At 31.2% G+C, this 17,408-nt stretch overlaps 1 protein-coding gene across 1 annotated transcript in view; it reads left to right on the top strand.

The window, feature by feature from the left end:
• Positions 1–3,322: 3,322 nt before the first annotated feature.
• LOC126837101 (muscle calcium channel subunit alpha-1) overlaps positions 3,323–17,408 on the top strand; it is a 39,000-nt gene continuing 24,914 nt past the window's right edge. The window contains 7 exon segments of the mRNA XM_050570900.1: positions 3,323–3,677; positions 14,289–14,704; positions 15,699–15,804; positions 15,883–16,022; positions 16,106–16,194; positions 16,929–17,081; positions 17,160–17,365. Of these exon segments, the coding sequence (XP_050426857.1) occupies positions 14,382–14,704; positions 15,699–15,804; positions 15,883–16,022; positions 16,106–16,194; positions 16,929–17,081; positions 17,160–17,365 (1,017 nt within the window). The 5' untranslated portion in view covers positions 3,323–3,677; positions 14,289–14,381.

Raw genomic sequence — 17,408 nt, 5'->3', positions numbered from 1 at the left:
TTTTTTTTAAAAGAAAGAAAAGAAATCGTAATAATTTTAAGCCTCAGATAATTCTATGATTGAAAAAAATTGTTGAAATATGTTTTTATCATAATTATACAGTAAAATACAAATTTTGACCTCTTTTAATTGTGACTCAATTTTTAACCAGTTTATTCAATAAGAAAAATTACACATAACTTATTAAAAAAAAAAACAGGGATAACTTATTAGGGAGAAATATTTTTTAAAATATATTCCAGAATAATCCAAAATAAAAAAATATACCACAATACACAGTTAACCCAAAATATCTGTTACAATTTATAGTTTTCAGTGTTATATACATAGTGTTTAGTTAAAATTCAACAGACCTAAGGTATTTAATTGTAACAGCGATACGATTTTTTGAATTGCTAATAAACATAAAACAAAAAATAACAAAGACTTGGACTAGGGCTAAGTTTAACCTCCTCTTAAATCAGCCCTGCCTATAGTTTTGCATAGAAATGTATTTTTCAAAACCGATTGCATCTTTTGACATTTACATGTCTTAGCTCTGGCACATAACCGAAAAAATTGTTAGTTACAAAAGCGTTACAAAAGCGTATCTGATAAGAGATTAGAGATGAGGGATAGGGGTGGAGGAGGGTGGGAATGAGGAATTAGCTTGAAGATAGGGAATGGGAGAAGGGTAAGAGATAGGAGGCAACATTTATTTAGTACTTCAACGAGACATGAAAATGCTCTTTCGTGGTTGTAGGGTTGTAGACTTGGCTGAAAAATATTTTGACCATTTTTCAGTTATAAGCATTAGAATTTATTTAGTTATTAAAGGCGACCCGGTACAACTACTTCGAGCCCACTGTGATGGCATTTATTAAAATAGTTTATCAAATTAAATAGAAAAAAGTGTTACAAATAAAATATACAAGAAGGAAGTTAAATCCATTTCTGTTGTTGCTCTTCTACATATTATTATTGAGTAATATAAATATAGTATACGTCTAGTGAAAACTTTATTTGTACATATATACATGCAATACATGTGTATCTTGTCGGTTGACTAGTTCGTCGTCCGGTTGCAACAATTCCGGTTTTTTAGTTATTTTACGATCATTTGACGTTCTTTATAGTATCAATCATGTTATTTTAATGCAACCAAACTATTCATAGCGAGCGTATTGTGTCAACTTTTATCCTAAAATACATAGGTATCATTCATATTTAAGTAAGCAGTTGTCCTAATAAAAAAACCCATTCCGATCCTCGACAATGATGAGATTATACGACAGGTTTTTTAGTAGTATTTTCTAAAGCCATTTGTAGCAAACTTCTTCCGGTATTTGTATTTAATTTACATACGAAATGTATTGTATACATATTCGTACGCGCCTATTAGATACTACTATTAGCATTGATGCAGACTGTTATATGTTACTTTATGTGACATAAGCCGTCGTCATAGTCGTCGTTAAATAAAAATAAGAACAAAACTATCGAGGGCAGACGATTTTAGTTTGTCTATAATTAAATAAAAGCGTGTTTATCGTTTTTATTTTCGAGTACTAGGACGGTTTTGATAAAAGAAAAGCCCAAAGGTTATTTGAAGACTATTGGACTATTGGATTTTGGTGACTGTCTATCGGCCCAGATGAACAGTAAAACCACGTAATATGTACATTAAATTATAGTGGCCAAAACTAACGATAGTTTTTACCAGATTAGCTTACAGTTTAATTACAATATTTAACATATACTTTTACTCTTTTTGTTTAAAATTAACTGGTGCAAACAGCCATTATAAAAACACATCTTAATATTTGATACATAAAAAACGGAGTGAAGTGGGATCGAGAAAGTTATTGATCTTTAGGTGTTATCATTTATAACTTATTGCAAGAGGTTCAATTTTTATTTTACTAAAATAAGGTTGAGCACTTTTAATTTTTTTATATTCAAATATTTAAAACCGTATTAGCTCTTCATATTTGTACTTGGTTAAATTTGTTTTTAATTTTTTATTTATATTACTTATTGTACATGCAAATAATTTTTTCTTTATTTTTATTTGTTGTCTTTAAAATTAGACCTATTATAGAATATATTTGGTGCACTAATTTAAAAACCATAACAGACCTATATTTAAATTAGCAACAATCATTTAGCCTAAAGAATATTCTATATAAATTTGTAACAACACGACTATTTTTTTAAAAAATGATTGAACTATAAATTTAAACTTTCATGCAAGTTTAAAATCAAGTCCTTTTTAAGGGAGTTTTCTCGATTTTAAGGAGTGAATTTTTTTGCCTTACAAATTCCTTTTTAGGTACAATTTCTGATCTAAAGAGTTTCTACAGTTTAAATTTATTTTTACTATAAATTGAGGCGCATAAAACGAAAATTGCTTACAATCCATAAAATAAAAAAATATACATCAATACACTGTACACGGTTTTGAATTTCAGAAATACCGTCGTCTATGGATATATTTTTGAAAAATTATACTAAAACAAAATATGTAGTAGTTCAATCTATTTGTGCCGTTTTCGCTGTATGCGCCTCAATCATTATTTAGATGCTGCATGAAAATTGCCTATACCGAATACCTTAATAAATAAGGCGTGTGCCACTCTGGACGGGACAGGTATATTAGACCTTTTGTCAATAAAAAACATAAATAACGAGTATACGCGATGATGCCTCCCATAATGGTATCGATTGAACCCGTGTGTTAATGGACAATATTAATTCGCTAACGGCGTGTAACCGAGATCGGGCCGCGACTACCGTGTGCCGTATTATAGTCGTCGGTTAACGACAAATGACAATGTACAACAACAACAACGGCCGTACGAAATAATTATAATTATGCGTTATTTCCCATTCGGCGGCTCGGGGCGGTGGCATAGCGTCGGCCACGTACGCCGCCGCCGTAGCCGAATGACGACGGCGGTGCGATATTTTTAAACGGCGGCCCGGAGTTTATTAATATACGTTTTTAATTCCCAATACGTTTGACCGCCGCCACCGTCAATGGTACAGCTCGCGAAAAAAAAACCACGGGACGGCCGCGGATGCTGTGGCCTGTGAACGCGGTGTCGCACGCGGGGCATCAAATAAAATTTAACATTCGGCATTGTCCGTCGTCTTCCAGGTGGGCGCGCGCGCATAAGCGACAGAATCCGGGAGTAAGCGAGCGCGTCGGCGAAAAACGTTTTTTTTTTTTTTATTTCAAATGACGATGACGCATGCGTAGCGGTCCGCTTGACGCCACTGCCGCCGCCGCCGTTGATCACCGACGACCGGCGGCCAACATCAGGCGGCAGCGACAGAAGCACGAGCTTAATGGGCGCCCGATAGAGTTTTTATTTAGAACTGCGCGTACCGCCGCCGCCGGTCAGTCGCTGTGCCGCCGCCGCCGCCGTTTTACCGTCGTCCGTCCGTCGGCCGTTTTTCATTCAGGATCAAAATTTTAAACACATTTAATTCGTATTTTTTTTTTTTTTTAATTATCCCATCCGAGTTCTTTGAACATTTTTTATTTTATAAACTATTATGCCAACTGTTGCGTCGGTTTGGCCGACCGGCACTCATTGTGCCGTCCAAATCACCGGTGTATTCAGAAAATAATAAAATTATAAATAATATATTTATAATTCATCGTTACGTACTACGGAAACCCGAGCACAACGGTAAGCCCTAACCAGAATGTTTTAATGTGCCACAAACGAGTAGATATACTCTAACGATACCTATAGTCTTGTAAAACTGCGTTTAAATCATAATAATAGCCATGTAACGTCATAGTAACCGCCGTCCATTTGAAATCCATATATTTGCCAAGCAAAAACAACTAACACCGGAGGCTTCCGAGTTGACTCGAATCTGTATACTTATCAAATACTGTGTACTGTCTCTAATTTCCAACCAAAGTATAATAGGTTGTTAGGTACGACCGACACTTAGGAAAGGTTAGGCTAGGTCCTGACCTTAGACTATATCCACTATTTAGTTAAGGGAAGTTTCTCGAGCAGTGAGAATAATAGCGCTCACCATACCGGTATGTTTGAAATTTAAAACCGAAAACGGAAAAACCCTACTAGTTGTGTAAAAGCAGTAAAAGGTTTTTTTTTGTATAAAAGGTATGTGTAACTCTCTCCTCTCATGAAAAACGGTTTACATATTAATCACAGCTGGGACCGACGCAGCCACAAGTTAACGTAAAATGGTCTCCTATCCAAATGCACATTCCAATCGGATTTGGGTAAAATAAAAAACCACGAACAATCGATGAATAAAGTTTAATTTTTACTCAAAATTGATAAAATTCTATGTATTTACATCCTATTCGAGTTCGTTAAAACAAATGATTAAGAAAATGTAATATTTATGTAAATATAAAAACAGTTTAAGTATTAAAAAGCTTAGAAAATGTTTAGGGATTACTATATACCTTTATTCTAATAATTTGATTCGAGCAAAATAATTGTTCATAGTTATAATATAATATACCAACATAAAAGCTACACACAGTTATTCATTTTTAAAGACATCATCGAATTTAACGAGTATCCATAAATGGAATTTTATCAATTTTTTGGTAGTAGAACAAACACAACTAAACATTAAATTTTCATTTTGTTTTTATATTTTCAAAGCCAATTACAAAGTACGGTGGGGCCATAAATTGAGCTTATTTTTTTGTAGATTAAACGGTAGATCAACCTATCGTTGCAACACGTGAGACTATTTTAAGAAAATAACCGGGTTAGTCCGTTTGAGTTTAAGTATTTAGGCATCCACAATCAATGTTACACCAATAATGATATATATTACACAGGCCAACATAAATGGACCCTTGAACGTTTAATAATAATAGGTATGAGTTTTAAAATCAGTTTTTGGCACGCGCTTTCCATACATATAATTAGATACTAATTATTTTTTATAATTCTATTTGTTTTTTGTTCTGGCAAACATCAGAATTCGGGGTAATATGAATTTAAGTTTTTAGAGTTATTCTAGAGAAATGGAAAATGTTGAATATCAAAAAATGGATGAGGGCTAGCCTAAGTTACAAAAATAAGATAATGTTAACTTCCACCCAAAATTTAAGTTGACACCATTGTTTTACGAATAAAAATATATTATCTTAATAATGTCGGTTTCCATAGCCAATAAGTTTTGACAAAAGTTATGACTGACATTTAAAACTAAAAAAAACAATAATAATTTAAAACTCTCAGGATAAAACTATTTTTCTATAAGGATAGTTTTATGAGTAAATAATACATTTTATTTTTCCGATAAAACTCCAGTGACGAAAAAATGAATTCTATACAAATACTAATAATACTTTTATACAAACGGTCTACTCAGTTCCGATGCTTGCCTGTTTAAACTAAGACTAAAAATTAAAAAATGATTTATTCTAAAACCGTTTAGGCCTGTCATTTTTTTGTGCAATTTCCGCTTTAATAACTAATTATAATATCATAATATTATATACGGAGGCCGTTTAGCATATTCAAATATACTTAATGCAATTATTTACCAATTCTCAAATAAACTCGAAAAATATCTTGAAAAGAGAGACAAAAATTGAACTATGTAAGTCTGTCTTTTTTTAAAAAAATATTTCACTATGCCATTAAGGTTGGTTGAATTTGCTACATGTAATCCATACTAGAGTCAAAAGTGAGAGACAATAGGGAACGCGAGTTCTATTGTTAAGGCGTTATCCGCTTGTTGTATTGTACTATTTTATTGCGTGCTTTATAATAGTAGTTTGTTTGAGCTTACCGCTTATATAAAATATATTGTCCAAGTACGCATAAATTGCCTAAATAATATTCTATAGTAAGAAAAACTAGTCTTGTCCTTGTATAAAATGAAGTATATGAAGTCTCATAAAATTGGGCACAAGAACCATGACTATGTAATATCTTATCGCACTTTAGTTTTCAGTATTTTGGCTTTTAATTGTTTATTTAAATACAAATATTTGTGCTTAACTCTTTGGTCGAATGATTATAACAGTTTTTAACCGAATTTGTATCAACAGTTCAATAGCCGCTAAAAAAAATTATTAGTTAAAATATATCTACTATTAAAACATGGCAAAAGCAATAATTTTATTAATATTGTATTTTAATATAAAAAATGAAAAAGTTGTATTATATTTTACAGTTTACAGGTTTCATGGAGGACCTTTATTTTAGACGAAAAATGATAAAATTTAATGTTCGGATGTCTTCAAATAATAACATTAGTGTATAAAACAAAATCGGCGACACTCGGATTTTTTTTTTTTAAATACTGACCCAGTTAGCTTTTAAGTATATTTATAAACACAATATCACTTTGTCGATCGAGTACCAAACACTTGCGAAGTTTAATAAAAAATATGTCTGCCTGGTTTTTTTGGCTTGGGGTGTTTTTGCCAACTGGCTTAAGACAGCAGGCGTAGCACTTGTTTGACGGGCTTTGTATAAAAGGTTGCTTTTTAATTTTAGCAATAAAAAACGTATAACTTATAACTAAGTATAATTAGTTTAAATATTACATCATGGTATTAAATAAAACATAAGAAAATAGTTTTAAATAAAGAGCGGTTGACTCACACGCCATCGACAGATATTTTTAACGTGACTTGTGAACACGGTCATTTTTAAACCAATATTATTATTACACGTGTCCCATGTGATAGCTCGTCTATTGGCAGTGCCTATGAAACACACATAAAACGTCGACTTCAGTATGTATTTTTGAATGATATTTATTTGAATTTATAATCTCCAACATCCGTCCCTTTACAGAGTTTACAGTTATTATTTTGATAACAACTTACAAAACGAGTTTATTGATTTATCTTTTGCGTTTCGACAATAAAACATATAAACAGAGACATTTTTTTGACAGTTGTACTTAAAGCAAGTGTATACATTTTAATCCAGTAAGGTCGATCGTCGCTGTTGCCATAATCTCATTTTGCTAGTTACTCGATTTGAAAACAAAACCAAACTGAAACCGAAACGCTATTAATCAAAATCACTATAATATAGTTTTGAATTAAACCTAATGGGATTACTGTACTGTAAAAACCATAATCGCATTGGATTGTCAGCTTATGCAATACACCAAATGTTTTATTTTATCATAATATTACATCAAATACTAATATTCTACTACTCGATTGCAAACAACCCGGCTAAATAAAATGTTTATTTATTGATAAACCGAAATTAGGAGTACGGTTTCAATGGTCGCATAATCTGAAGCCGTTATTTGTTTCTATTTCGTAAAAAATAAAATAGCCTAATAATATATATTTTAAATATTACTAGTCTTTAAATGTTTAGCCCATTAAGTAGTAGGAAACTAGAAGAGAGTAGGGTTGGTAATAATTGTGTTTTTTTTTATGTTGTACTTATAAAAACATGAAATAACGTTTAAGATTTTCATTAGTTAGAACTGGGCAAATTTTTATTCCAATGATTTTTCATTCCGCACAAAATCATTCACTATTTCATTATATGTTTACACAATTTTCTTTTTAATATTTATATTTTCAATTAAAAGGTGATTTGTAAATAAATGATGGAAAATACAAATTATTCAACTGTTTTTATTTTTATCTTCTAACCCATGATGATCAAATTAAAACAACAAATAATGTTCGCGCTCGTCGTTTGCTTAGATTTACTTTGACCAAGTCTAATATTTAAACGAAGCTGGTAAAAAAGTTGTTTTATTATACAAAATAAATGTATTAATTAGTAATGAATAAATATATACCTTGTTAATATTTATTTTTTCGTAAAACTATATTTTATTCTGACATGGAGAAAAAAGCCATATTGTCGTGAAAAATGACCTTAAGGTAAAATTCGAAAAGATACTGATATAATTTCTACAAATACGGTTTCCTTTATTATCCCAGTATTATTGTCTTGTAGAACAGTAGCCCGTGGTAAATATCTCCTCTGTTTTGCTACAGCCTTTAAATAAGACGAAAAGTGAACTAAAAATAATTTATCTTATTTTATTTTTCCTTCCTTTGGATCCACGTCCGCGTTGAAAATAAATGGAATTGGAATTTGGTCGATCGCATACGCTTTCGCTCGATCGAGTACAATAATTAAGTTTGGCGAAGCTGATTGATTTGAAAAACGATTGCCTTATTCGGTTAGGGCTTGGTGTTTTTACCGACGAAACGTCAATTCCAATCCAAAGTGATAAGTTCCACGAGATGGATGGGCGTCAGGGGACTCTGTAAAATATTATTACTTATACACCTAATGCATCTGTACGGGATCGATAAGGGTTACAATGTATAAAACCGACGCTACACGCTCATCTCGCATGCAAAGTAGGTTATGTCAATTTGGTTTGAAATCGTTCGAAACAAATTGGGTGTTTACAAACCCGCCCGTCAACACCGCCGTAGCAGTGCGTTGCCGAACAAAGCAAAAACATTAAATTGGATGGTTCAAAAAGGTTTATCTTTCTCAAAAGTTTCTCAAACAAACGGCCGACAAAAGAAAAATAAATAATAATTGTGAACTTTCACGAGCCGTTTTCGAGCCGCCGAATAAATAAATAATTACAAAACCTTTGTACACGAGTTTGTTGCAAACAAGAACAACTTCCGTACATTTTCGTTGTGTTTAAGAAGAAAACGTTTGAATAAGTTAAGAACAGAAACTCCACACCAAGTTGTTAACTAAGAGTAGTATACATTATAATATACACCCAGAACACCATCGTTTCGTATAAATGCCAAAATATATTCGCCAGGTTTAAATAAAAAACCGTCACTCGGGTTTGATGGTTTTTGCTAAATTTTGTTTAAGACAACGATAATAGAAAAACGTAGAGACAATTTTTCTAATTGAATCAGTAACTGACGATTGCCTATCTTTACATTCAAGATTATAAAGATTTTTAAGATCAAAATTGTCCATGTTTCAAGCAAAAGAACACCGCACTTGAACAAATAAAGTAGGGAATAATTCGAAGTTTACCTAGCAATTATTTTGTTATAAATATTTATGTTTTTAGTGTACTGAAATATTGTAAATGTTATGAAGTAGCAGGCTTAAAAAATAAGACCTATATTTGTTGGACGATTTTGTAGGGTGACTGGGTATAAATTATTATTTAGAAATTAAAAAATAACCCCTACACTGTAATTAGTCGTTAAAACCGTGATGGCTTAATGAAATATGACTGGTCGATAAACAGTTTTAAATGAATTATTTTCGAGTTAATAGTGTTAGTAGTCTGAACGGGAAGACAAACGGGGTCGGATTATAATAATTATATTATAGTACAGATCTCCCTTACGCTTTGAACAGAAAAGTGTGCGCAGATTAAAATAATACTACATTCTACCTTACATTCCAACCTAAATTTTAAACTTTAATAATTTTAAAAGTAATTATAAAAAATTGGTTATCGATCAGTTAAAATGTTCAACAAATCGATCTTAATTGAATAAGTTAATTAAATATGTATATGTTATCATTTGTTTCAAAAGTTGATAGAGTCCTGGAAAATATAAATAAACGTAAATATTTAGTAGTTCTATAATATTTTAAAATAGCACATTAAACAAAAATGTTTTCTATAAGAAAAACAAGAAAATTGCAATTATTTTCCAATTATTTCACAGCAAATGCCGTTTTAAAACTTAATTATTGAAATACAAAAACGATCATTAAAATTTCAAAAGCCACTCCAATGAAAACTTATTTTTTTTACAAAATATTATGGGCCGTTACATTTATAAATTGTTACAAACTGGGTTCGGGTGTTCAGGCAAAATTATTATTTGCAAAGAAACATAATTTCAAACAATTCATTAAAAAAAAAATTGCATTACCACCGTCGTAGAAAGTATTTTTTTTATTTCCAGTTTTAAGCAATATGTACTTGCCGTCACAGCTTTCAAGTAAGATGGGAGGGATGATTTTGAAAAAAAAAGAAAATTTAGAATGCAAACATAACTTACGCTGCAAAAGTGTAACCCACTCATTTAATGTTAGAGATTGATGTTGATCCATATATATTACCTATAAATATATATCATATAAAATATATATGTGGCGTCAACATAAGGTGACGCTGCTTTATCTTAAGTCATTAATAACTCTGTATAGAGCCATTGTGTATGCATAAAAATAAGTGTCTTGACGGGTCTAACTAATGATGGCCGTAAAGAAACGCCAAAACGGAAACGTTGTTCATAAATTACAGTTTCGCTGTCGAAAAACGGAATATGCCTTAGGTATAGTAATACCCTATAACGTATGTGTATTGATTCGGTTTGGTAGAACTTCAAACTATATATATATTTCATACATATATGTATAATCATATACAGAGTGATGTTTCTATCGCGAGTCAGGCAATATCTCAATAGGTTTAATTAAAAATCGAATTTTTCTTTCATAATATTTTTTATGTAATGTAATCTAAGTTTTCCAAACATTTTTATGTTCCTACCTCTTTCCCAAACAAATTATTTTGATACTAACTTCTGAAACTAAAATGGTAACGAATACATTTTATTAACATTTTAAATTGAGAGTAATGTACTAAAAATGTTGTCTGGTCGATAACCAGTTTTGGATAACTATTTTTGAAGTTATTGAAGTTTTAAGTTTAGGGCAGGAAGAAAATGGAGTGTAATGTTTTTTTTTACCTGCGCGCACTTTCTACAAGTGTGATCACATTGTTTAGAAACCCTATACAAAAGAAATATACAATTACTAATTAACCCTACGAGATATTGAGTGGCTCACTAAAAAAAACACCCTGTATTTATATGTGTGTGCGTGTGTTCATTTTTTGTCAAGTAACGCAAACAGTAAGTCCTGACAAAACTTCCGGAAAGTTCTAGATGATTGCCAGTCTAGAGTTCAAAATTAATATTGTTTTCCCTTGATTTCTTGTGATCCCTGTGCATTCTAACAACAAGTTAGCAGCGACAAATGTGTGTTATTATATATGTCCTAGGTACTAGTTAAGTATACAGCATAAACGTGTCTCGCGACTGTGATTTAGCTCATTCTTCATAAACGCAATTTTCGTATGTGACCCACATTCATTACAAAAATATTATGTACTACAGCTCTTAGGGTATTGAAATAAATATTATGACTCAAAATAAATCACTTCGTAAAATATCTCTTTTTATAGGAAACTCGTCCAGTCTCTTGTATGTTTACCAAAACTAGAACAAATATATTATATCTAAAAATAACAACTAGGATTTGTTTTCATACATTTAGTTTTAACTGATGAATTGCAGTTTCTAATACCTACATATTACATATTAGCTAATTACACAGGTCAACGTTCCTTAAGAATTTACTCTTTTTTATTAATTTTTATTTATTGAATTGTTTTTTTAACACTAATCTGTTTTGTTTGGCTTTTGGAGATATTTGTCTGATATAATTCATTAATGAATTACTATAAACATGTTAGAAAAAACGATTAAATTGTTGCCAGTAAAACTTGTAAAGGGACTTTGCAAGCATTAATTACACTTAAAACTCCAGTTTCTCATATTTAAATGAAAAATTAGTGTGTTATGTATTAACCGATGTATAGGGTAGGTATACATATTATATATAGTGAGCTATACGTCTAAAATTAGATCAGATCTTAACAAACTGATGTGGTTTTTAAAATTAGCTCACCAATTATATCATATAATAATTTATAAGACTAATTTCTAAGACATTTAATATGACAATAAAAATGTTACTGGCCTGTGTAATAAATCAACATCAGCTTAATTTAGCTTCTAATCTACACTTAACTATATATAGAACGCCCAAATATGAATATTATACATATCTACTTCATAACGGTAATGTGCTGTCATCTGTTGCCTAAAAGTCAACGGAAGTCACATTTCTTTATTTAAAAATTATAATTATGACAGCTGAACTATTAAAAATGCACAACCAAAACTTATGTCATTATCAGTATGGTAATTTCTATTTAAAATTGTTGACAACTGAACGAATTAAAAAAAAAAGTATATAAAAGGGTTAAAATGTATTTTTTATTTTAGAAATACAAAAATAATCTAACAAAAACTTGTTTGAAAAAAAACTTGAATTTGTATTTATCTTCAAAAGAAATAAATCCTTTTCAAATGATCCATTCTTTATTTAAAAGAAAGCAGTCCTAAGCCTCGTTTTAACAAAAATATAAACTCCAAACTAGAAAAACTTTTGATTTGGAAACAGTGTTGCTATATTATTATTATGTTAAATGAAACTCGATTAAAAATATGTATTCAAAATTAACCTTATTAAAAGACATTTCGTAGGGGGTTAGAGGACCCTTTCTTCTAGTTCCTAGTTTTTCAAAATAGTATTTAAGCTCTTATCCAAAACATTTGTAATAAAATTATCAAAAGTTACTTCAGTGTTTTCTCAATGTCTATACTCTGTGCCAGAAAACTAAAACGATTTTAAATCCAGTTTTTGGAAAAAGTTTTCAAACGTCTGGATTGCCTCTTGCCAAAAATAACCAGAGTCCGACAGTCTGGAAGCAATAAAATTACTGAATCTCTATTTGGATTGTATATAGTATTATATACATGTTTTTTTTTTAATCTTGCTTTTCTAATGTAATAAAAAACTGTTCGCTTATAATATTATGTTTGTAGAATTTTTCAACAGTTAATTGAAAAAAACGAAAAAATTGAAACTGTTCCTAAACCCGTTTTTCTGTTAATTATATTTAAAAAATACTGTTTAAATAGGAACATCTTTTTTTTTGCAGTACATGTGTTGATTGCTAAACACAGGTTACCGCTCCGTCCAGTAACATTTTTTTAGTGCAATTAATACTTTTAGCCTTTTTAACATTTTGGTGTTTGATACGCACACTAACAAAATTCTACTTACACAATTATTCACAGTTGTTACAGAAATGTTGTTTTGATTTTTATTTAATTTAACTTGTACAGTAACATTGTTAAAATGTTCAGCCGCTTTTAAAGTTTTTAATTATTTATAGACACTGGCCTCTGGTAGAACAATAATACCAACAAGTCAAAATAATAACTATGTTTAAAACAGTGTATGTACCCCATAACTTAAAATTACTTATAAAACAAGATTACAAAATAATATATATATTTATGCTAAAAAAAATTGTATGATACACCAAATTTCATAAAGCCAAGATTGTATTATTTTTTTAAATACATTTTTTTTTCAAAATATGTTTTTACACAATATGTAACAAATTGTTTTATATATTATCTTAATATACTTTTAAATAAAAATACCCTTTTTTATTTGATTTTTTTCATAAGTATTCATTAAACAGTAACCTAAATATCATACAGAATCTAGGTACCAAGGAAAACTACAATTTAAACTAAATATAACAATAGATTATATAATGCATTGTACATTTTATAAGCTCAATTTAATTATTTAAACTTAGATTTAATGCTCATTTGACTTTAAGCTATTAATTTCTTTTTAATTACCAGAACTCCTAAAATAAATTTTATTTTAATAACCTAATTTTGACCTTTTACTCAGATGGTTTTTTAAATAAGTTTAAATTTCATAAGGTAAATTAAATAATAAAAAAATAGTGGTATGAAATATGAAAATGGATTAATTCTTTGTAGTGCTTTACATCCCTTAATCAGTAAGTCTCGCTGATATTTTATGTTCTGTTGTAGACAGACATAATTAATATTACTGTTGGTCGCTCTTAATGCCAATTACACGGTTAAGTAATCTTACACAACGCTTTTTGTAGGTTTAACTAACGACCAACTGATCCAGAGCCATGTCCAACTTGTTTTTGGTATTTCTTTTTTTCTGTAACGCTCTGTTTTGAGTTTTAGCATTATTTATTCCATAGGAATCTGCATTGATGACCTTTAGGTGCTTGTTTTTCGTTTTCTTTTAATAGGCGCCGCTTTAAATATAATCGATTGGAATTCACTTTTCAAGTGTTTACAGTATAAACGCCCTTCGAGTCTATTTGTTTTGCTTATAATGGAATATTCAAGCGGGTCCTTTTTGTTTCAGCAAGTGTGTTGAATTTTAATAGTCCGAAGAAATCGAATAACGATCAACTATAGTTGTAGTACTCTTTAACGCCCATATTTTTTTTAAATATTTTTTATTAAATTAAATTATTTCTACACGAATTTTTACAAATATATTTTGATAAATTCCGTATCAAGTTTAATGCAAAAACAACCTACGATCGGTTTTCATTTACCGTTTGATTATTATATGTTTTAGCTGAAACTGTAAGAAATGTCTTTTGTGAGGTGACCAGCTCCCGCATATCGCCCAGAGCACTTATCTATCAAAATAAATGTTTGATGAAGAATTATGAGTGTTCCGAACGACAACAATGTCGGTCCGAAGCCAGTTCACGACAACAACAATACTATCGACAATAACAACACCAACAACCCGGCCAATGGTCTCAATAGCAACGGCAACGCCAACGCCAATGCCGTTGCTAATGCCAGCGTCGGCGTTATCGCCAACAACAATAATGCGGCGGCCAACAATAATCAGACCAAGCAAGTGGTGAAACGACCAATCAGAAGACTAGGAAAACAACTGCCGGACCGACCCCAAAGGGCACTATGTTGTTTGTCACTAAAAAACCCACTCAGGAAACTGTGCATAGATGTGATAGAATGGAAGTATCCTTTTTTTCGACTGAACATTTTTTTATTAAAACAATAAAATATTTAAAAAAAACCTTTAACCACAAAAAATAATATATTTTACAAATGCTATCATCATCAGCATCACAACAGATAAGACTGATTACGGGTAAACAAGCTCATTTAGAAACTAAACTACAGCATTGTACCGTAAGTGATGACTCATCGTCAACATGTGTTTATCAAAATTTTACTAAAATGTTTTGTAATGAAATTCAGTCCCATTTTGAGATTAACTAGTGCGTTTTCTTATGGAAAATTTCAAAATCTTAATTATTGTCCGTTCTTTTTACTAGTTAATAAAGGAAAGTCAACTTCTCATTGGTTTTTATTTTTATACGTTAATGTAATGGAAGGATAATTCGAATTTATATCTTGAAAAAAAACCATCAATATTGAAATCTTTAATCCTTTTTTCCATGTATCTCAAATGGCTTAATAAATTATTTTAATCATTACGGCACAACTGTGGTTATGGGTTTTTAAATATATTATTTTTTTATTGTACTATATCTTCTTTACCGTTGCTTAAGATTTTTCTAGATATTGTCGAACGTTTGTGGCAAAATACTAAAAAAAGCTTGATTAATTGATTCGGATGTACATATGTTTTTAAATTTTAATAGTGTTTATTCATAACAGTCGCCTAAAAAAATATTCCTAGTATAATGTCCTCACGAGTTCAATCTGTTTTGATAATTAATCTCAAACGAATTAAAAAGTATGATAATACAAAATAATAATTTTATAACAGCTTTATTAGTCTTTGACCTATTCTTACCTATATGCTGTTATAATTTACTTGTCATATTTTACACAATACATTGTGCGATGGTTAACAAAAAATTCATCTGCAGAGGCAAGTTGTCATAGTTTTTAAAACTCAAAAAGACTATCTACCGTGTGTATTCTTGTTGAAAATATTTTATCCGATTACAATGAAATATTATTCCTTGACGTTTGCATCCAGGCCATTTGAATATTTAATTTTACTGACCATTTTCGCTAATTGCGTGGCCTTAGCAGTTTACACGCCGTATCCTTGTAACGATTCGAACACAGTGAACGGATATTTAGTGAGTATACAAACGTATGCTGGTGGAGATGTGTACACCGTCCAATTAATATCGTGTATCGATTTTCTTTGTTCACAGGACCGAATCGAACGTGTGTTTCTAGTGATATTTACCGTGGAATGTATCATGAAGATAATAGCGTACGGGTTCGTAGCCCATCCGGGCGCTTATCTGAGGAACGGATGGAATTTCCTGGATTTCACTATCGTCCTGATGGGGTAAGCCTTCCCGAAAATCTTAATTGCAAACGTTGCGCGTTCGTAAACCAATAACACACACTGACTATAATATGTTGTTACAGAGGCATAAGTATCATCAACGGGTTCGACGTGAAAGCACTGCGAGCGTTTCGCGTGTTGAGACCTTTGAGACTGGTATCCGGAGTGCCAAGTGAGTCGTTATTAATTAAAAATGTATTCAACGATGTGTCTGTGCTTTTAAAAAGAACACACACACACAAACAACTTGAAATCGGACCGTTTAATTAATATTTTTCGTTGAACGGTGTATTGCAAGATAAGGAATATGCTTAGTTTTCGAAAAATATTTCAGCATATCTAAAAACATAATATTTTGTTATAAAAATTGATAAAGAAAATTAAAACTAATCAAGACATCCAAGTGGGAGTAACCTCAATTTATGTAAATAGTGTAAAGACAATTTAGTTTTTGAAGAGAGTATTATTTTTTATAAATCTTAAAAGTGTTTAAAAGTTTCTAAACACTAATAATCTCTTTTTGTATTCCTTTTTACTGACTGACTAACTGACTGACGATCTTTCACTAGAGTAGTTCTGTGGATATATATTTTGTTGCGATTCTATTTGATGGAAATGTATTTGCATTAAATACTTGGGCTCTTAAGTTGACGCATGGAAAATAATAGCATGGTTATAGTATAAGAATGATTAGAGAGCAGAGGAAAATAATAGGCGTGGTAGAGCAACAGCAAAGTGAGTAGTCGTAATTAATGGAGATATTTCAAAAGTCGTAGAGTGGAAAGATAATTGCGGTTGATTTTTCTTGTGAGAGACGCAACGGCAAAAGCGGAAGGGTATACCACTCTTTCATTTACAATGTTACGAAGGGGCACTAATTATGGGCTCAACGATTACGGTTCACAGGTCTACAAGTCGTTTTGAATTCCATTCTTCGAGCCATGGTACCCTTATTGCACATCGCCTTGTTGGTCATATTCGTCATAATCATTTATGCGATTATCGGCTTGGAACTGTTTTCGGGGACTTTGCACACGACTTGCTACGAAAACGACACGAGTACGACCAATTATATTATGAAAACGATACTAAAACTTAGCTTGCTAAATGTTAAGAAAATAATGATCAAATTTACAGTGATGGAAGACCCGCATCCCTGCGACGAGGGTCTTTATGGCGAAATCAGTGGCTTCGACTGCAGCTATTACGGCGCCAACTTCTACTGTAAAGGTGACTGGGAAGGACCCAACTCGGGAATAACAAACTTCGACAACTTTGGCTTGTCCATGTTGACAGTTTTCCAGTGCATCACCCTCGAAGGGTGGACCGACGTTTTATACAGTGTAAGTGTATTATTCGATTTGTACTGTGCTAAATTATCGGTTC

This window comes from Adelges cooleyi, unplaced genomic scaffold (assembly GCF_023614345.1).
Source record: "Adelges cooleyi isolate 19-005CV unplaced genomic scaffold, UGA_ACOO_1.1 ACOO_flye_CR_arks_rails_tigmint_CR_PRNA_247, whole genome shotgun sequence".
Lineage (NCBI taxonomy): Eukaryota > Metazoa > Arthropoda > Insecta > Hemiptera > Adelgidae > Adelges > Adelges cooleyi.
Note: the sequence above shows the minus strand (reverse complement) of the source record. Positions and strands in the feature narration are given on the sequence as shown.